General features: G+C 43.3%; 1 protein-coding gene across 1 annotated transcript; it reads right to left on the bottom strand.

Annotated features, from left to right (window-relative positions):
- Nucleotides 1–5,369: 5,369 nt before the first annotated feature.
- LOC134203019 (uncharacterized) lies at nt 5,370–7,821 on the bottom strand. The gene is made up of 4 exons (XM_062678007.1): nt 7,486–7,821; nt 6,924–7,424; nt 6,832–6,882; nt 5,370–6,776 (listed from the first exon to the last, which is right to left on the bottom strand). Exons 1-4 carry the CDS (start codon nt 7,819–7,821, stop codon nt 5,370–5,372), a joined length of 2,295 nt encoding a protein of 764 aa, XP_062533991.1.
- Between the last annotated feature and the right edge of the window lie 14,152 nt (nt 7,822–21,973).

Below are 21,973 nucleotides of genomic sequence, written 5' to 3'. Positions count from 1 at the left end.
GGAGCTTAAGAAAATGGGCGTTGCTTTCGTTGGTTTTAGCCTCTATGGGCGGAAATACCTGCCGTGTCCCTACAGCTAATGGCTGCATAATAATCTTCTTGTTTTCACCAGAGGTGAACTCGCATCTTCCAGCTGATGACTCGAACATGGCCCGGACATGAAAAAGCTTAATAAATTACGGACGCAAGCAAGTGCTCTAACGGGTTTCTGCAGCAGTGAGAAGGCATTACGTTACATTCACGAGAAAGCTAAATACTATTTAAAAAAGTTGAAACTAGACTTTTTCGAATCGTCAACTAGCAGTACCTAGGCGCTAGACCAGATCAGGACACAAGAGACTCTCCGGCAATCCCAGGGTCGGCTAACTACTGGGTATCAAGGGTTTTTCGCGGTAAACAAAAACTAACAACAAAGGAATTTTCACGTTACTTGTATATAATTTAATGGTTCCTATTTGTAATCGTGTTGTTCTGTGTAATCATATTATGTGTTAATTTGTTATGTGTAACCGAATCTCACTTATTAAAAAGTCGAGTCAAGTACGAGACGCTGATGACGACCTTAATGTTGAGGTCGAAATACGTATCTGTCAAGCTACAATCAAATGGTGGAATTAAATTGGATGGTACAAACTCGTCTTATGGCAAGCTAATTTCACTGTCGGTACCGGTACATACCGCTGTTGCTGTTGGTGACGGAAGCAGAATGGCCGACACAGCGATTCCTGTCCAGCTGGGCGACCAGAATCTCGCCGGAATAGCGAGGCGAGCGGTGAACGGACGATATTTGTCCGACGGAGCCGGCGGGCGTTGCTGGACGATGTTGGGCCACCTTAGACGGCCGAGATTCCTCCTTTACGGTTAGAGCCTAAGACCCGATGAATCATCCAATGAAGGACGTCAGAATTCTTGGCGGATTAGGCGCGTAGCCAGACGGCTTCGCGGGTTGAGCCGTTTTCCGGACGGAAAGCAGTTAGAACAGAGACGTAGAAAAAGAGACAAAAGAGAGGTCCTGAACACTTTATCCCAACTATTGAATCTAGCTTCAGCTAGTAAAGGGGGGGGGGGGCGGTTCACTCACTTTATTACACTGCACTTCGAAATTCACGTCGTCAGCACACGGACGCCTGACTTATTATAAGAGTCCGAATTTGGGCCATGGCCTCTCTTTTAGAAGAAGTTCCCTCCACATTTTCCCGCTATTTTTGATGGTCTGGTGGTCTCTTTTAGAAGAAGTTCCCTCCACATTTTCCCGCTATTTTTAAAATGTAACAGAAGTTTCTGCATAGCTCGAGAACTAGTTGAGCAAATTGAACCAAATTTGGCATGTGGTGGTTATTGAAGACAATTATTGTTTCTATGGTGGTTGAAGACCCCTTCCTCTCTCGAGTGAGAAGGGGGGCTCACATACTAATGCAACATAAATTTTTGCATAATTCGAGATCTTATCAAGCAAATGAAACTAAATTCGGAATTCGGATGTTTTTGACGGAAAGGAATGTTTCTATGGTTCTTTTTTATTCCTCTCTGTGTTAGTTATCCACTACTGTGCCGATATCTACTGTGGTATTCTGCTGTACAGAATCCACCCAGACTCTATTTTTAGATTTCCATTACTCATCATTATTGTTGTCGTTCCCAGTCCATCTCATCGTGAGTTCATTATTGTGTCAATTTTCCCATGTCATGCATCAATAATGATCGTTGCATTGTTCGATTGCCATTTAACCGGGTACGTTGGAGGAATGGCTCCGAGAAAAACAATTTGTCAGTCGTCATCAGGCTGTCGTGACGCTAAGACACGTTCCCTAAAACGCCACCGTATAGGCTGCCCATACAGCGACTGATGAGGGCTTGGTGGAGGGGCTGGAAATCGACCCCATTAGCATTTGCTTGAAAGGCGAGCGTGTAGCCAACTACGCTACGGGACCTCTCTTCTCTGGTGGTTCTATGGGGTGTCCAATAAAATGAAACACAAATTTATGTATCATCTCTCTTAACAAAAAGATTTTTGAAGGGTCAAATAAAATCGAATCGCAGGCCAAATGTCAAAACCTTTAATTGTGGAAACATAAAAAATAATGTCTACACCCAATACGTAACATCATTTAAAGATAACATATTTTCCGATTATCCTCCGTAATTTATTGCAAACTAGCTGCGGGAAAATTGCCCCTCCATAGCCATAATCTCAACTGGTTCAAATCTATACAAGATACATCAGGTATCAGAACGTCGGCTCAGGAGGCACGTTCCCCTCAATTTGGGAGATTTGTGCCATCGCCTTCACTGGCCTTTCTCATCATTTACCTGACGGAAAAGGAAGTGAAAGGGGGAAAGGAAGAGGAAGTGAAGTTGGAAAGGAGAATGGAACCATTTATAGGGAAGCCAATTATGTAGACTCACACGCATTCAGCTAGGGACTAAAGAGAGGTCACAAAAACACAGAGGATGTAACAATAGACGAACGTCAAAGACGAAACACAGAGTGCACTGTGAAAAACGCATAATGCGAATCCATATAGGTGACAATCACAAAGTACATTGTAAAAAAAATGCATGATGCGAATCCATATAGGTGGAAGTTTGTTGAAAACTAAGTAAAACACATATTCATAACCCCATTCTTATTGAACCTCACGTTGAGATTGAACAGGAGTAGCCGAACCCGAACGTCAAGGACTAGACACAGAGTACATTGTGAAAAACGCATAATGCGAATCCATATAGGTAACATATACAAAGTACATTGAAAAAAAAAATGCATAATGCGAATCCATATAGGTGACAATTTGTTGAAAACTAAGTAAAACACGTATCCATAACCCCACTCTTATTTAACCTCACGTTGAGATTGAACAAGAGTAGCCGAAGCCGAACGTCAAGGACGAGACACAGAGTACACTGTTAAAAACGCATAATGCGAATCCATAAAGGTAACATACACAAAGTGTATTGTAAAAAAATGCATAAAGCGAATCCATATAGGTGAAAATTTGTTGAAAAAAACTAAGTGAAAAAACATATTCATAATCCCACCCTTATTCAACCTCAAGTTGAGATTAAACAAGAGTAGCTGAAGCCGAACGTCAAAGACGAAACACAGAGTACACTGTGAGAAGCGCATAATGCGAATCCATATAGGTGACACACACAAAGTACATTGTAAAAAAAAAAGTAGAAGGTTGTATCCGAGACACGACCGCCAATTGGACGTAGGATTACGTAAGTGTAGAAGATTTTATTTTGAAACTCTAAATATGTTTCTTGGTGCTGATTTTTGAAGATGAGGCTGTATATTCAATCTGGGTTGGAATATCCTCGACATGTCGCATATCCTGGAAATAAATGGGCGAAAACCCGATTGTTACTATAAACTCATTTCGGTTTATAACTATAAGCAGAGTATTAAAGAAACAGAAGATCGGTAAACAACAGCCTCAACAACATCTTCCTCCATGAATATTTGGTGGCCCTGAAAAGGGCCGTTTGTTTATGTTGGCTTGAAGCCTTTTGAAGTGATGTACGCCGTGGTCCCGATGAATGTTAAAGGATGCATCAATCCACTGTTGGGCTGAATCTGTAGAAAACAAAGAAAAGAACAAAACGGAAAGAATGTTTCATATTAAATACATTATGATCTAAATATAAATTTAATTACCAAATACTCAAGTTTCATTTTCAGGATCAATTATCTATTTTTGCTACGGACTGTCCGGCTGATGTCAATGATTGGTCATTCTGGTTGAAATCGAACGTTTTGGCAGATGAACTAGCGGACCAACGACGATCAGTGACGTTAATTCACTTCACTGGGATGGCATCGGTTCTAGAATAAAATAACATAACTGATGAAGAGAACTATGTTTAATTCTAAATCATTAGTTTTACCTCAGGACACCGCAAGAATCGACAAAATAGGCCGGTAGTAGGAGAAGTATGTGCAGTATCTCCTGCATTCCACACTTACGTTCCGGGTGAACGTTAGATCGAGACACGTGCCACCCAGAGTAGTCGCTATAGTTGGATCCGAAGCACACTCCAGATAGAGAAACTGCTTCATGAACCAGATGAAATCTCTGTTCTCCTCTTTCGTCACATCAATATTAAAGTCTCCGACACTACCACTGGCATGGCAACATGGGTGTACTTTATGAGGTTGCGCACTAAGAAATATTTCTTTTGCTTCAGGGTGGTACCTAGTAAATATTCAAAATTTAATGCAACACACTTAAATACAAACACAACTACTATTTGATTATACCTGGTGAAATATATACCGCAAACAGTAACGTGCGGGTTTCCATGATTGAAACCTCTGCAGCACAGCAGTCCCCATATTCGTCTGCTACACTCAATGCTGGGTCATAGCTTTCATTGAGCTTCGTAATGGCGTGAGAAACGGCCATAGTCGACGAACCAGCACGTTCAAATATTGCCACTCCTCCCGCTCTTGTTCCGTCGCGCTTCTCTTGACAAACACAAAGGTATCCATTGATGTTTGTGGTTGTGCCGTTGTCAAGCCAAGTTTCGCTCATTGCAAGCAAATCAACGGCGGTAAGCACCCGATCTGTTGCAATGTCCGACGAGTGTGCATTCAAACTTTGTACATTGATGCTCATCAACGTACAAGCCAACTTGTTTGCGGTTATAGCTTCCATGATATCGTCTGTAATGGTGCGCATACGATGGTTACTCAAACGTTCAAGTTCCGTCCGAAGGTCGTTCATTCTAGGGGTCATAGAACCCTTTCCGTGGTGGAACCGGAATGAGTTACTGGCATTCGTCAGATACAATCCGTCGATTGATGTAACCCTGGAAAGACCAACGTAAACTAGCTGCTGTTCCTGACCCTTATCGTAATTATATACGACTTCCGAGAATGTGCCTCCCTGGGACTTATGGACTGTGAGGGCACACGCACTACAACGGGAAACTGAACTCTTTTGCACTTAACACCACCGTTAAGGGTTACGTTCGCCGATCGTTTGACGATTGGAGTCCAGCCTGTTTGTAGCACCCCAGGTCTCGAATACACCAGCGGTCTGGCCTTCACTCTCAACATCTTCCCAATGGACTCATTTTCGAATGCCATCCAAAGCCTCGTGATTGCCTGTTGCTGCGAGTTTCCTTCGTTGTACTCAACATGCATGAGCTCTCCGATCGCTCCGTTCACGATGCCATCTTCGACATCCACGTTGGTGGTCAGCATATAAGGTGTACCAAGAACAAGACGCAACAGATACGGTAAGCCACCAGTCTCTACTACACTCATCTTATGCACCTTTGTGCGAGCACTGGCCAGCTGGGAATTGTCCTTATAACCAGAGTATAGGTCATCTGCAGTACATTCGACAGCCTCTCGATCCATCAACGCCACAGAGTTATACCGTTCGACATCAGCGTTCCGATGGAATAACCGGATCCCTCGAGGGACATGCTGCCGACACCACTCCTCCGTACGGAACCTGCTTTCAATAAGCTCGATTTCCTCAGACGACATCCGCTCACCGTTGCCAATTTTGTGAGAATGCCGGAGAACTGCTCGTTGGTTTGTCGCATAACTTGAACCAATGGGTAGAAGTCGAGAGATTGCCATAAAACGGCGCCATGCATGGAGTTTATGCTCGGTTTAAACACCGCCCGCGCATTGACCGGTGGCAATTGACGAAGATCGCCGCAAAATACGATCGGCATTCCACCGAATGGATCGTCGTAGTTCCCCGTGATTTCTTGAAGCCGGACATGTACTGTGTTGAGGACATCAGCACCCAGCATGCTTGTTTCGTCGATAATGATGAGCTTCACGTTGGCGAAGGCGTTCCGGTACAGTTGTAATGCCTCGAAACTCAGCTTTGAGCTTTGCCTACGCGACATGCAAATCCGGAATGCGGAATGCACTGTTGTTCCACCTATTGCAACCGCTGCTTTTCCAGTGGATGCGCATGCTACATAAGCGTTGTGCTGCTTATTATGAGCTTGGCTGTACCGGTTCACTGTCTCCATTAGAATGCGCAAAGTGAACGTTTTGCCACAGCCCGCCGGGCCAGTGAAGAATATTTGCACTGGTTTGCAGTTTTCTTCAGAGGAATGCAAGCTGTGGATTACTTGCACAATCAAATCCCGCTGCTCTGCATTCGTGGCACGCACCATTTCACAATATTCTTGCTTTGACAAGACATTTGATCGCTGTTTGACGACAGCTGCCAAGGGTCCTGTTGGCAAGTTGTGAATATCGTCATCATTCGGCTCCATGACGATCGTGCGGACGAACTCATCGCGCTTCTGGTCGGCAATCACCTGCTGCTCGTCGTCTTCGCTGCATATGCGGATGTATTCCTCCACAACCTGATCCAAGTTCATTTCGCAGTCATACTCCTTGTGCTTTGCCAAAATGGCGGCCTCGTTGTCTTCATACAACTTCAGGAACTTGTTCCGATCAAGTACATCGCAGACTTCATTCCTGAACGGTAGGAAGAGGAGAACCATCTCACGCTTATAGTCGACCATTTCCGCCATACTGTATGAGCACCAACGCAATACACGGGGAACTAAACGGAGTCTATATGAATGCTTCGTGGATCTTTCTTCCGAATAATATGCTGCGAAATCCGCCAAGCAGATATCATCCATTCCTCGGCGCAGTTCATACCGTTGGATGATGTTTAGCGTCCACACATCGGTGGAATTGTCGTCGAGATCCTCTTCGTCCATCTGTTTGTTCCGCTTCTTGGATTTTATTCGCTCTTGTGGCCACATTGTCGCAATAAACTCAACCTAAAACGAAATTGAATTCTAAATTGTGAAAACTATATCATTTGATGAATGGTACCTTGCGGCTGGCTTCTGACATCGGTTGCCGAAGCAAATACCAAGCAGCCTCCTGGGAAGACATTTCCACGGAATTTAACATTTTATGCTGACCTTCTTCAACAATCCATTGTAGTCCTGGTCTGGATGCTCTTCCTGGAGCTTTATGAGGTCACGATGTAAACTACTTATGCCTCTGTTGGTCTTGTTTACGTATTCCACAACATAAGCAGCACATGAAAACTCCTCCAGCACAAACTGCAAATCCATATTGGATTTGAGCTTCTCAGCGATCCAAGGATTGAATGGATTGGTCCAAAGCTGCGTCATGGAACGTTTCAGCAGAACTGTTGGTCGGCGAATGGAAGAGCGAATCACGTCCAAGTAGTAATCGTACGTGCAACTGCTATCAACGAGAAACGCGTCAAGGCTATCGTAGACCTTCGTTTCAAGAGCTTCCCGCATTTTTGCTGCCTTTCTGTTTAGCTGTTGAAGTCGGCCATCCCCGGCTGTAATGGGGATCAGAATTCTGGTTTGATCCATTGGCCAGTACGGAATATTAAACCGGCAACGTTTATCGTTTCGCTTGAAACACGTAAACGTGTGTTTATGAACCTGATAGGGTTTGACAGTGTGAGTGATTACTTGCTAGAAACTATGCGAAATTTAAACCCACCTGATTGCCATAGGTCTCAGGCAGATCTTCCGATCTGATGGAGCACAGAAAATCGATCAACTCAACAGTAGCGGGCATTCTTTCGGAAACATCCTCACGGGGATCGTTCGCCAGCCAGAGCAGAATATGTGCATGCGGGCTGCCACGATGCTGGAACTCGATCCTCTTAAAATAATCTACAACGTGGTATTTGCCGAACGGGCTCAACCTGGTCGATGACAGGGGGCGCAGAAAGATGTTTACCAACGTGTGAAAATATGCACAGCACGTGACGGGATCTTCGCCGACAAGTGTAGCACTCTGGAGTGCTGACAACTGTTGCACAATATCGTCCATTTCCGCAATGTTAGAGCCACCAGAAAGCTTCCGCAGAATGCTTAGTAGGTGAGGCCATCTAATTTCATTTGCACTCATCGTCAAAACATCGTGGGTTTCCCCAGCTGCCGGATCATGGCGAAAACATCCCGTTTTCTTTGCTGCCAATATTGAACGGAGTTCGGAATAGATTTCAGAAAAGAGAGGTTACGCTCAATACAGCTTTCAAAATTCCCGATCTTGCAACTGCGCCCATGTTATGTTGGCCGTGCCCATGCATTTAAAGGTATTGTTCAATCCTTCCGATACCCGCAGCCGCATGATTTTCATGGCCATATACAAAATATGCTCCGGTCTCGCGCCCCGCCGATCCCGACGTCGCACCTCGCTAGTAGCCATCATGAACGCTGTCACATGGACTTCACGGTTGAAGCATCTCGGATGACCAAGATAAATATCGGGGAAAGACAGCTCCTCAGCAAACTCATCGTAGATAATGGAAAGCGGTTTCTGATTTTGTGCCGGTGCAAGTTCCAGACACTTGTCTTCATTCCACATGAGCGTATGTTGTTGTCCAATCATCATTTCTACCTCGTTCATCTCGTCGACGACTTCAAGGTCTACTGCCCTACGTTCCTCCGAAATATCCGTCTGCTCTGTTTGTCCGATCGCAGCCAAGTTTTCTTCATTGAAAACAATTCCATTCCGCCTGTAGAGCGGTGTAGTAACCAGATAGTTCAGCCATGCTTTAACGGTACCTTTCTTCACGTAGCCGGACAAGTAACTTGATTTGTGTATGAAGTGTTTCTTGATGCACACGTTGATAGCATAGTCGTCATCCAGGTGGCGGGAAGTTCGCCTACCATCTGGGCCACGTCGACTGGAATGTTGATAATTTGGCCGATTATTGCCAAACTACCTGTTGCATGTTAATGAAAATAGGTTAGGAAAATCATATATTTATTTGATGTAATACATTTTTAAGTTAAAATAACTTTTCCACAAACCTGCAGTATGCCGCAAACGACGAAACTGCATGAAATTGATCCTGGGAGACACCAGTCTTGTGGTGAGAGGGTCTAGCGGAGGCAAATTGGACGGAAACTTGGGATATGTAAAGCCATTCGATTGCGACAATGTGGGAATTGATCCGCGGTTCAGGCTTGTTCGACACGTAGCACACGCCTTCCACCGTTTCGAAATAATTTGTCGCCAGTAACACGGCAGCATTTGAGTTGGAGATTGGTTTTAAATCATTCCTGAACCAGATTCTAGCACGCACATCACAAGCGCAACCGAAATCGTTTTCCACAAAACGGTTCTGGAACTCCTGATCAGCCCGATCGAAATTGGGTTTGTCTTGTGTTAAAAGCGAAGAAATATGTTCGCCATCATCATCGACAGCAGACACGTTTTCTTCAAAGTCACCACGCTCATCATCGACATCTGCTCTTGCGGACTGCATCACAACATTTTCACCGGCGTCGGAATCTTCATGATCAGAGTTTACGACCGTATCAGCACGGATTAAGTTGAATTCTACTCGAAGAAATTGTAACACGGGAAGATTAATCCTTATTGACAGACAGATATACATAATTGACAGATGCATTCGCATTTAAAATGACTGTACCAAGTACAATAAGACATTTAAAAACATAAAAGATGAAATGAAAAATTATTGCCAAGCGTACTATAAACAACAATAGCATAGTAATATAAAATTCAAGTAGCATGTGTTTAGGATATATTTGTACAAAACACACTATCCAAAAGTTTAAGTAAATCTTAACTTTATGTCATATTTGTTAAAATTTTGCGATTCGCTGGAATCTAATATGTTATTGTTCCAAATATTAAATTCAAAATTCAATTGAATCAAATAATAAACAAGTAAAAGACACCGTAGATTTAATACGACCCAATAATTCATGAAATAAAAATAATATTTGAGAAGCTCCAACTATTTAATTCAAATTTAATCCGAATCATACTCAAATTCAGAACAATTAAATAATATGTCCGAAAAATATATCGAAATTCAAACTCAAGACAAAATAGAAATTCGGTTCAAATCTTATCCATTAATACATGAATGCAAAATTCAAACACAATCGATTTGCAAATTTAATTCAACACCAAATCAAAGGACCAAATCTTACCGATTGTGTGATTTCAACTCTACTGGCAGGCTAATGTAACCTACCAAGTGAATGAATTCGGAACTATATTAACAAATTGAATATCTAAGAACTTTTGGGCTTTTGGGATTGGAATTATATTGTTCCATTTATCGTTTAGCGATGTATAAAAACCCAACAAACAATTCAGGCTAAATAAGCTAATAAGTAAACATTTGCAGTATATATTTCGAAGTAGTTGAAGAACTTCAGCCGTTAAAAGTACTTACCATGTTGTCAATGCTACATTTATTGAAAATAATATATAAATTATGTGTAATAACAATGTAATACATTCGACGACAAGCAAAGAGAAATAGAGGTATTCGTAATAGAAAATAGGTAATAGAAATCAGACCGCATCGTGCTTTCGTGCTGTGCGGTTCTTTCTCTCTTTGCGGAAGGAAGTTTTTAATACTACCCGAAGCTATTTTAATTTCAACGGTGCTTCTTAGCGCTATTTGTACCCACTGATCCCGTTACGATCTTTGCAAGGACCCGTGCCTTCGTTTTACGTTGGACCCGTTTGCGGAAGTAAAATTCCGACAAGCGGTGGTAATCCTGCAGGGACACCGTTCTGGAAAAAAAAACCTCTTAGAAAGTCACGTCTCCACGCTCAGCCATGAGCATTAATAAAAACAAGAGGAAGGGGAAGTCTTTGAATTCTCCACTTCCTTCAAAGAAACAAGGTTTCAAGACCGTCCTGCCAAAGCGCGGAAAAAATATAAGGAAGCTGGAGAATTCAGATATTCCTTCTAACTCTAATATCGGAAATAATTCTTCTCCAATCGAACTGAGCAATCAGTTCGATTTGATTAATGATGAAATTGAGCAAATCGAATATACCTCTAGCCCAGGTGATTCGATTCATGCGAAAAGCAAAGGATTCCGCCAATTGTGGTATCTGTTGCCGAGTTTTCTGGCTTCCGGAATGAGATTTTGAGTAACCTTCAGGGGATCAAGGTTTCATTTCAGATTGCTAGGAAGGGTGACTGCCGCGTTTTGCCGGGATCCTTTGACGATCGCAAACGTCTTCTTCAGTATTTAACTGAGAAGCGCCATAAATTCTTCACATACGACGACAAAACTGAGCGATTGTTCAAAGTCGTCTTGAAAGGTCTCCCCAGTGATGATAAATCACTGGATGAGATTAAAATTGAAATTTCTCAATTACTTGGATTTTCACCAGTCCAAGTAATTAAGATGAAAAAGAAATCCCACTCCGGTACTTCCCAGAGGAGCATTTCTCAAGAATTTTATTTAGTTTATTTTAACAAAAGTGAACTAAATAATATGAAAAGTTTGGAAAAGGCCTGTATTATGTCTCATGCCCGTGTTACATGGGAACATTTCCGCAGGCCTGGGGGAAATTTCCAAAACCCCACCCAGTGCCGTAAGTGCCAAAAGTGGGGTCATGGAACCAAACATTGTCACATGGATGCTAAATGCATGATTTGTAGTGGAACCTCTCACGCCAAGGACGCATGTCCTGTGAGAGAAGATTCCAATAAATTTAAATGTGCTAATTGTGGGGGCAATCATAAATCCAATTTCTGGGAATGCCCTTCACGCAAAAAGTTTTGAATTCCTGTGCAAAATTGATGACGGTAAATTCCAATCGGATCACAGATTCGACGGGTAGAAATTTTTCAAACGCTCAAATTCCGAAACCGGTTACCGGTCGAGCAATTCATACCCACCACAATTCACAAACAAATTTTGCCGCTCGTCAACGGGTAGCAAGCACTTCAGTAAATTTCAATTTTTCCAATGTACCTACGTATGCAAACATCGCTGCTGGTAGACAAAATTTCTCTTCTCAAAATGAGGTTTATACCCATGTCCCAACGGAAAATAATGGTCATGTTGCCGATTCAGGTAGCATGACTGCTTCCGATTTTGATTTTTTAACTGAACAATTGCATCACATGATTGATGCAATGTTCAAAGCAAATACCATTCCTGAAGCTGTTCAGGTTGGTATAAAGTACACACAAAAAATTGTTATCGGACTCCGTTTCAATGGATCCAAATAATTGTGTGAAAGTTCTAAATTGGAATGCCCGCTCTCTAAAGGGTAAGGAAGATGAATTATTCAACTTCCTAAAAGTTCATAATGTACATATTGCCATTATTACAGAAACTTATTTAAAACCAGGACTCTCCATTAAAAGAGATCCAAATTATTTTATCTACAGAAATGATCGTCTTGACAGCGCCTGTGGTGGGGTCGCCATTGTCATTAATAGACGTATCAAACATAAATTATTTTCTTCGTTTGAAACCAAAGTTTTTGAAACTTTGGGAGTTTCTGTTGAAACAAATTTTGGACAATTTTCCTTCATTGCAGCCTACTTGCCTTTTCAATGCAATGGGCAGCAAAAGAATTTGTTGAAAGCTGATCTTCAAATTCTGACTCGCAACAAATCAAAATTCTTCGTAATTGGTGACTTCAATGCCAAACATCGTTCATGGAATAATGCTCAAAGCAATTCCAATGGAAAAATTTTATTTGAAGATTGTTCTGCGGGATATTATACTATTCAATATCCCAATGGACCAACTTGTTTTTCTTCCAGTCGAAATCATTCTACAATTGATTTAGTTTTAACAGATTCAAGTCAGCTGTGTGGCCGATTGGTAACTCATGCTGACTTTGACTCTGATCACCTTCCTGTGACATTTGAAATCTCACAAGAAGCCATTTATAATCCAATCAGCTCTACTTTTAATTATCATAGAGCTGATTGGGATTCTCAAAACGTATATCGATAGGAATTTTGATGTTGATATTCCTCTCGATACCAAAAGTGATATTGATAATGCTCTCGTATCTTTGACAAATTTAATTGTCGAAGCCAGAGGCATTGCAGTTCCGAAATGTGAAGTTAAATTCAACTCCATTATTATTGACGACGATCTTCAGCTACTGATCCGTCTTAAAAATGTGAGAAGAAGGCAATACCAAAGAACTCGCGATCCCGCGTTGAAAGTTATTTGGCGAGATTTGCAAAATGAAATTAAACACGTTTCGCTATTCTGAGAAATACCAACTTTGAGAATAATGTCTCGAAGTTGGATCCCAGTTCGAAACCCTTTTGGAAATTAACAAAAATTCTTAAGAAACCTCAAAAGCCAATTCCAGCGCTTAAAGAGGGAAATAAAATTTTATTAACAAATGGCGAAAAGGCTCAAAAACTTGCTCAGCAGTTCGAGAGTGCCCATAATTTTAGTCTAGGTCTCACTAGTCCAATTGAGGATCAGGTTACACGGAGCTTCGAAGACATTCTCAATCAAGAGAATGTTTTCGACCCTTCGTTGGGAACTAATTTGGATGAAGTGAGATCTATTACTAGAAAATTTAAAAATATGAAAGCCCAGGTGATGATGGTATTTTCTACATACTTATCAAAAACTTCCTGAGAGCTCTTTATCCTTTTAGTTAATTTATTTAACAAATGTTTTCAATTGGCATACTTCCCAGATAAATGGAAAAATGCCAAAGTTGTTCCTATTTTGAAGCCGGACAAAAATCCAACTGAGGCTTCTAGTTATCGCCCAATCAGTTTGCTTTCTTCAATAAGCAAACTGTTTGAAAAGATTATTTTAAATAGAATGATGGTTCATATTAATGACAATTCTATTTTTGCTGATGAGCAATTTGGTTTTCGCCATGGGCATTCAACCACCCATCAGTTATTAAGAGTTACGAACTTAATTCGGCTCAACAAATCTGAAGGATATTCGACTGGAGTTGCTCTTCTTGATATAGAGAAAGCATTTGACAGTGTTTGGCATGAAGGTTTGATTGTAAAATTGATGAATTTTAATTTTCCTCTGTACATCATTAAACTGATCCAAAATTATTTATCAGATCGCTTCACTGCAGGTAAACTATCAGAATACTAAATCTGATAGATTACCTGTAAGGGCTGGTGTCCCCAAGGCAGCATACTGGGGCCCATTTTGTATAACATTTTACTTCTGACTTACCTGATTTACCACCAGGGTGTCAAAATCTTTGTTTGCAGATGACACGGGCCTTTCAGCCAAAGGGCGAAGCCTTCGTGTCATTTGTAGTAGATTGCAAAAAGTTTGGATATTTTCTCCACTTACTTGCAAAATGGAAAATTTCCCTGAATGCTTCCAAAACTCAGCTTATAATTTTCCCACATAAGCCGAGAGCTTCTTATTTGAAACCTTCTAGCAGACATATTGTCACTATGAATGGGGTTCAATTAATTGGTCTAGCGAAGCTAAATACTTAGGACTTCTGCTAGATCAAAAATTAACTTTTAAAAATCACATTGAAGGCCTTCAAGCCAAATGTAACAAATATATTAAGTGCCTATATCCACTTATAAACAGAAAATCAAAACTTTGTCTTAAGAACAAACTTTTGATTTACAAACAAATTGTTAGACCTGCCACGTTGTATGCTGTGCCAATATGGGCTAGTTGCTGCAATACCAGAAAGAAGGCACTCCAGAGGATTCAAAATAAAATTTTGAAAATGATTCTGAAGTTGCCTCCGTGGTATAGTACCAATGAACTTCATAGAATTTCTAATATTGAGACATTGCAACAAATGTCCAACAAAATAATTTCAATTTTAGATAAAAATCGTTGCAATCTTCTATTGCAACGATTAACTCCTTGTACCCTTAGTATAAAATAGGTTAAGTTTAGTTTAAGTTGAAAACATTGTAATTCCTACATGGTTCAATTCAACCAGAGGAAAAATTCTAACTGCCAGAGGCAATTGAAATGTATTAATAATAACTAAAAAGTAACATAGCAAATAAGGATGATAGTGTTAAGAAAACACGGAACACCTAGTCTAAGAGATGAATGCATGTATGAGATAATTAGCAAATAAAATTAGTTAAAAAAAAAAAAAAAAAAAAAAAAAAAGGTAATAGAAAATATTCGTTGATAATTTCACATTTATAGATAAATCTGCTATATAAAATGATAAAATGCAAAATTTCTATACTGTCATCATAGAATTTGAAGATTAGTTCACATTATTGATATGTATTTACACATTTGCTGCTAATAATAACTTCCTACCTCGAGTTGAGGGCCCTTCGCCAGCGTCCCAACCGGTAGCCGACGACGTACTACCCTTGGCCGCTTTCAACTTGGCCCGATAACTCCGTGCCCGTTCAGCGTCCGTCCTTGGAAGCTTTGAGGGTGTGTCCGATTGTTGATCCCTTTCACGCTTCCTGGAATCGCGTTTATACTTCGCTGCCAAGTATTGCGACATCGCACTGTATTCACTAGTATCGAATAAACTTCTTCTAAGCACAACTAATGTTTCTCACTTCACCGATGTGATACGAGACACTAACTGTATATCGAAAAAAATATGAAAATTGCATCACGTTAGCTATTGAAAAGTGATGTCTGTGCTAGAGAATGCATGCATATTGAATGCCTGGTGAGAAAATGTTTATTTCAAGAATACCCTTGTTTAGTAGGTGCTGGGATTAGAGATGATATTCGATTGAAAATTTACTCAAATGTTAGCAATTTTCATATTTATTTAAATACGGCGTTGTTCTGTTGCTCTCAAGCAATTATGAATTGCAGTTTGCAGAAAATTCGTCTCAGCTCAAAATACTCCCATGTAATATGATAGTTATTATAAGAACCAATTTGTTTTCCACATTACGCCTATCCAATCACAAGCAGCAATAAAGCTTATGATTTGTACTTTGAAAAACATTTGTCTCGGCTCAATCTTCTCTCGTGTGAAATTATGATTCTGAAAAGAACCCATTTGTTTTCAGTAATGCACCTTCCCAATCACAAGCAGCAACAAAACCGAAGCAGAATCTAGAAAAAATTTCATTTCATTGCTACCGACCCCAATGTCAGCCGCTCGATAAGTTACCGCTAAAACGCGACATACGCCATCATGCGAATCAATTTTCGCAGCATCCCCCTCCGAAGAGCGCTTGCGCTGCTGCCGACGCCAAGCGATTGTAATTTGCACTTTTAAGAAGTAAAAGAAGAAGAAGAAGAAGAAGAGTCGCTGGTTATGTTCGAAAGCACTGGCATCGAACGAACGAAAGGCGGAGCAAACAAGCCGATGCCAAGCGATCATAATTTGCAATTTGATTTGTAAAAGAAGAAGAAGAAGAAGGAGAAGAAGAGGCCCTTGTTATGTACGAATGCATTGGCATCGAACGAAAGAAAGGCGGAGCAAGCAAGCCGATGCCAATGATACGGCGCTCAAAGGGGCGGGGCCTCGAAGTCCATGCAAACGTATTCTGACCAGCCGAAGTCTGATTTTCTCGGAAAATCGGCAGGACACACATCGCATTCCAGTTCGAGACAGCAACACGTACGGACGTGTTTTTTGCTCGCGCTTTTTTTCGAAGTGTTTTTTCTCGTTCGTTCGCTGCTTACGTTTTTCGCTTGTCGCGTTGGCGTTATTTTCTCCCGGACCCGTCATGGGAGACTCGGTGGCCGATTCGGTCGCTGGAAAAGTGCCTAAGCGCACTGCTCTTGGAGGCGCGGGTAACCCCTCCAAGCTGCTTTTGCAGAGCAACGTGTTCTCTCCGTTGCCACTTGATGATGCCGGCAATCCGCCGAAAAGAGGAAGAAGCAGCAATCGCAGCTGCCGCAGGTGCAACCGGAGCGGAAGGAGAAGTGCCCGCCCGTGTTTGTCAAGGGCGATCCACCGGATTTGCGCCCAAAGATTCGCCAGCTGATCGCTAAAGGGCTGAAATGTACTTTTCGGCTCTGCAGCGAGGGCGTGAAAGTGATGCCGGCAAACAAGGACCATCATCAATCCGTCGTGGAGTTCCTCGAGGTCCACAAGTATGAGTACTACACTCATGACCACCCCGGCACGAAGCCGCTAAAGGCTTTGCTGCGAGGACTCCACGACATGAAGGAAGAGGAGCTAAAAGCTGAGCTCGAAAGTTGCGGATTGAAACCTGTGGCCGTGCACAAGATCGCTCGTCACGACAAGACGAGGAGATATCGCGATCAGCTTTACCTGGTCCACCTGGAGCACGGCTCCACCACGTGGAAGGACCTGAAGCTGATCGGTGTTATAAATTACACCGTCGTTGACTGGGAGCGATATCGGCCAGTGCACCGCGACGTCACGCAGTGCACCAACTGCTTCAATTTCGGGCACGGCACCAGGAACTGCCGCATGAAGCCGCGCTGCAACAAATGTGGCGAGCTCCATCCGACCGATGAGTGCGACAAGATGGAGGTTGCTGATCCAAAATGCGCCAACTGTGGTGACAAGCATCGGGCTACAACAAAGGACTGTCCAAAGCGGGCGGCGTTTTGGAAATCAGGAAGAAGGCCTCCACCAGGTCCCTGCCGAAAAGAACCGAGTCCTGCTCTCAACGAGGTGAACTTTCCGGCCATCCCGGCTCCCCGGCGAGCGATACCAATTCTTCCACCTTTGCAGCCACACAAACGGCTGGCGGCTGCTGCAGCATCAGTTCAAGCTCCAACATCATCCACCAGGGAATGGCCCCCGCTTCCTCCCCCTGGATTCCGTCGTCAGGATAATGAGCCCCTTCCGGCCGAGGGCGACCCACCGCTCTACACATCGGAGCAGCTAGTTCCGATTTTCATCCAACTGGCAACGCGACTTCGCGGTTGCAAAACTCGCTTCGACCAGATCTTCACCCTGGGCATGTTCGTCATTGAAAATGGCTGCTAGGGTGGGTCTGGTCAATTGGAACGCTTGCTCACTAAAGAGCAAAATCATCGAGCTCAGCGATTTCCTTCAGGAGAAGGAGATTGATGCGGCTTTCATCACCGAAACCCACCTGAAGCCCGAGGTAAGTGCAACAATTCCGGGTTTTAGGCTGGTGAGGTTCGATCGAACAAGCTCCAGAGGGGGAGGAGTGGCAATCGCCTTGCGAAGCAACATCGCCTGCCGCCTGCTGCCGGACTTCAAGCTCAAACTCATCGAAGCCGTTGGAGTGGAAGTCACCACTTCTGTCGGAGTCGTCACTCTCATCGTGGCTTACTGTCCCACACAAGCCAAAGTCGACGATGGCTCGTCGGCTGAGCTACGAAGGACATAGTCAAGCTCACTCGGCAGCAGGGGCAGTTCATCATCGCCGGAGACCTGCATGCAAAGCAGCAGTCGTGGAAAAAACACCGTCTCCAACCGGAACGGAGTCGTCTGGTCCAACGACGAACTAGAGGGCCACTACACCATCCTGAGCCCCGACAGCCCCACCCGGTTGGCACGGTCCGGGGCCCATGCTACGCTCGACATCTACATCACGAACATGTACGATCACGTTTCCCAGCCGGTCGTCTTCCATGAACTGAGCTCGGACCACTATCCGGTGGTGGCTGAGGTTGGATCTTCAGTAAATCGGCACGAGATAACAAGGCGAAACTACCATCGAGTGAACTGGCAGCGGTTCCAGCAGTGCGTCGACAACTTCGTCGATTATGAGGTGCGTCCGGAGACGCCAGAAAGTATCGACCGCCAGCTGTGCACCATCGAAGAGGCAATCTCGGTGGCCCGGGAGCAGCATGTCCCGAAGGCTCGGCAGGTAAGCAACTCCTTAAACATCGATACACTCACCAAAGATTTGATTCGATTGCGGAATGTCACTCGCAGGCAGTTCCAGCGTACAGGACTGCCTGAGCTTAAGGCACGCTGCAATCGAATCACAAAAATTATCAAGGCCAGAATGGTGGACCTCAAAAATAACGACTTCTCGAATAAGATCCGCACTCTCCCAGATTATGCTAAGCCGTTCTGGAAAATGACCAAAATACTAAAATCAAAGCCTCGGCCCATTCCACCTTTGATCCCACTAGACAATAATGGCTCTAAGGATCGCTTGATAACTCCTGCAGAGAAGGTCGCTGAAATAGGTCATCACTTCGTCAGCTCACACAATCTTGGGCAGAACATCGTCAGTCCACACGAAGCAGCCGTCAACGAGCATGCTAACAACATCCATTTGATTCCCAACGACTTCTCGGAGGAGTTTGAGATCTCAGCTGACGAATTGACGGCCTATATCAAATCGTCGAAGAACATGAAGGCCCCAGGCTTCGACAGCATCCTGAATCTCGAGCTCAAACACATGAGTGCGCCGTTCTTTGAGCACCTCTCGCTGATCTTTAATCAGTGTCTCCGGCTCAGCTACTTCCCATCGTCCTGGAAGTCAGCGAAAGTCATCCCCATCCGGAAGCCTGGGAAGGATCCTTCCTCCCCCAGAAGTTATCGACCCATCAGCCTTCTCTCAGGGTTATCCAAGCTATTCGAAAAAGCTATTCATCATCGGTTACTTGAGTCTGCCGAAAATCTCAACATCTTGCTCGAGGAACAGTTTGGTTTCCGACGTGGTCGGTCAACTGTACACCAACTGACCCGAGTTACCAACATCCTCAGACGGAACAAGTTTGTCTCGAAAACATCCGCCATGGCCTTACTCGATGTCGAGAAGGCATTTGACAATGTATGGCATGATGGCCTGGTGTACAAACTACAACGCTACAATCTTCCCAGCTACCTGGTGAAAATCATCAACAATTACCTGTCGGCAAGGACATTCCGGGTCTCAATCAGCGGAGCGAGTTCCAATGCGCACAACATCGTCGCAGGCGTCCCCAAGGGTAGTATCCTCAGGCCCCTGCTTTTCAATCTGTTCACCTCCGACATGCCAGAACCTCCAGAAGGCGGCATTCTGTCTCTGTTCGCAGATGACACATCCATCGTCTACAACGGTAGAGTGATCAGAGCGCTAGTGGCAAAACTCCAACGAGGCCTGGATGCCCTGACAGAGTACCTCACCAGCTGGAAGATCTGTATCAACGCGGCGAAGACCCAGGTCATCATTTTCCCCACTCCAAATCCCCTAAACTTGTTCCGCCTGGGGACTGTAAAATCATCCTCAATGGCACGACTGTGGAATGGGCCAATGAGGCCGGCTACCTTGGCTTGACCCTCGACAGCAAGCATATTTTCAGGCAGCAGGTTGACAAAACGGTTACAAAGTGTAACGTCTTGTTGAAACTACTGTACCTTTGATCAACCGCCGGTCGTCATTGTCCCTGAAAAATAAGCTTGCTGTCTACAAGCAAATCATCCTCCCTGTGATCGAATATGGCATGCCGGTCTGGGAGAGCTGCGCTAAAACCCACCACCTCAAACTTCAACGGGTCCAAAACAAATTCCTGAGGATGATCCACCGTCTGGCCGGAATAAAAACCTTACATGAACGCTTTGGTGAGTGTAAAGAAAAGTTTAGGGTCCGTTGCTTGCATTCGGATCAGGCTCCAATTAGGGCGCTAGTTCCAATCTAGGTTATCAAATTTCTTATTGTAAATATTAGTGTACATAGTAGTTAGGTTATCAAATTTAAAAAAACACACCAGCGCCTCCTAAAGGCCGTCATATTAACAGTATATCATATAAACACTTAAATAACAATGTAAGCATAAAAATTTAAAATTGAAGTTGGAGGGCCAAGCCGGCCGAGCACTGTACATGTAAAAAATAATTGTAGAACAGAAAATGAAACAATAAAGAAGAATTTTACTACTACTAGACAACTACATCGCAGCGCCGACCAGAAATCACCGGCGGTGAAAAGGCTGAGGAGAAACATCATCAAGGGCGTCTCATCAGTAGTAATAAACTACTACTACTACTTCTCGGAAATTCGGCAGGACAATTACATCGCAGCGCCGACCAGAAATCACCGGCGATGAAAAGGCTGAGAAGAAGGGCGTCGAGTATTATAAATAGCCTCATAAACTACATCTTCGTGCGTGTCGAGCGGGCGAAGCCCGCCGTTTCGGAGGGTTCCAAAGTCGTCACCAAGTAAGTCAGCTCCTAATGAATGAACGAGGAAGTAGCTTTACTTAAAACGGCCCTTTTCAGGGCCACAGTCTCACTCAAAGAGGAGAGGAATTTTCGTACCGTGCACGACGGAAATCAAAATTTCGTAATTAATTTCCACTACTGATGCCACTGTCAGCCAATTTAGGATTTGCCGCTGGAACACGATAGAAGTCATCCATCTTATTACATTGTTTTGAACGTCTCCAAGCAAGGAGCGCGTCGGATGCTACAGCCAAAGAACTTTGCCCGTCACCAAGCGATTATGATTTGCATTTTTTGCAGATTTTTGCCTCGGCTCAACCTTCTCTCGTGTAAAAAGATGATTTTGTTTCCAATGACGCGCCTTTCCAATAATAAACAGCAAGTACACCGAAATCAGAATCTTGGGAAAATCTGATTTGACGCAACTCAATGATGTGAGACGTCATCATTGTTTAATTCCCGCACTTTTAATAGATAGCAGATTCCAACTTTCTACCGTCGCCAAGCGGTTATGATGTGCACTTTGAAGAAAATATTTTGGCTCTACCTCTTAATAGTACATTTGCCAAGAATTGATTTTGATCCACAATGCGCCTTTCTAATCAATCATAGCAAACAAACGATAGTCCGTATCTTGCGTAAAATTTCACTTTTCTGCTAAATAGTCACTATTAAGAAAAAATTTTCAGTGACGCCACTGGTATGTGGGGACCGTAATCGCTGCCATTTTGCAATCAACTCTATCTTCTCATAAAATTTGGGTCCTGAGAAGAACCGGTTTTCTTTCAAAATGCGCCACTAACAGTAACTAAACGATAGTCCGAAGATTGTTGCTTTTAGCGATGGCCTCTCGATGTTCCACTTTCTGCTGAGACTGCTCCTACGGGCGTCATCGTTGTGCCCGCTCTCCGAGAAAATTTAGTTGAACTGAGGATTGAGTCGAGCCCGTAGGTTGCACGATTTTGATGTCTGTGCTTGCGATGCACATCGCGATTGGTTGGTTTACCGATTTTCAGTGCCTAGTAAAATTCAATTTTTCAATAGTTCAGCACTTTGAATGCATTTTTTCGATAGCTGAGCAAAATCTTAAAGAGTTCGTCGATCGATTAACATCAAAATCTTTAAAATCGGTTGAAAGACGGCTGAGTTATTA

The sequence above is a fragment of the Armigeres subalbatus genome, unplaced genomic scaffold (genome assembly GCF_024139115.2).
Source record: "Armigeres subalbatus isolate Guangzhou_Male unplaced genomic scaffold, GZ_Asu_2 Contig1579, whole genome shotgun sequence".
Taxonomy (NCBI): Eukaryota; Metazoa; Arthropoda; class Insecta; order Diptera; family Culicidae; genus Armigeres; species Armigeres subalbatus.
The sequence above is the reverse complement of the archived record's forward strand: the minus strand, read 5'-3'. Positions and strand labels throughout refer to the sequence as shown.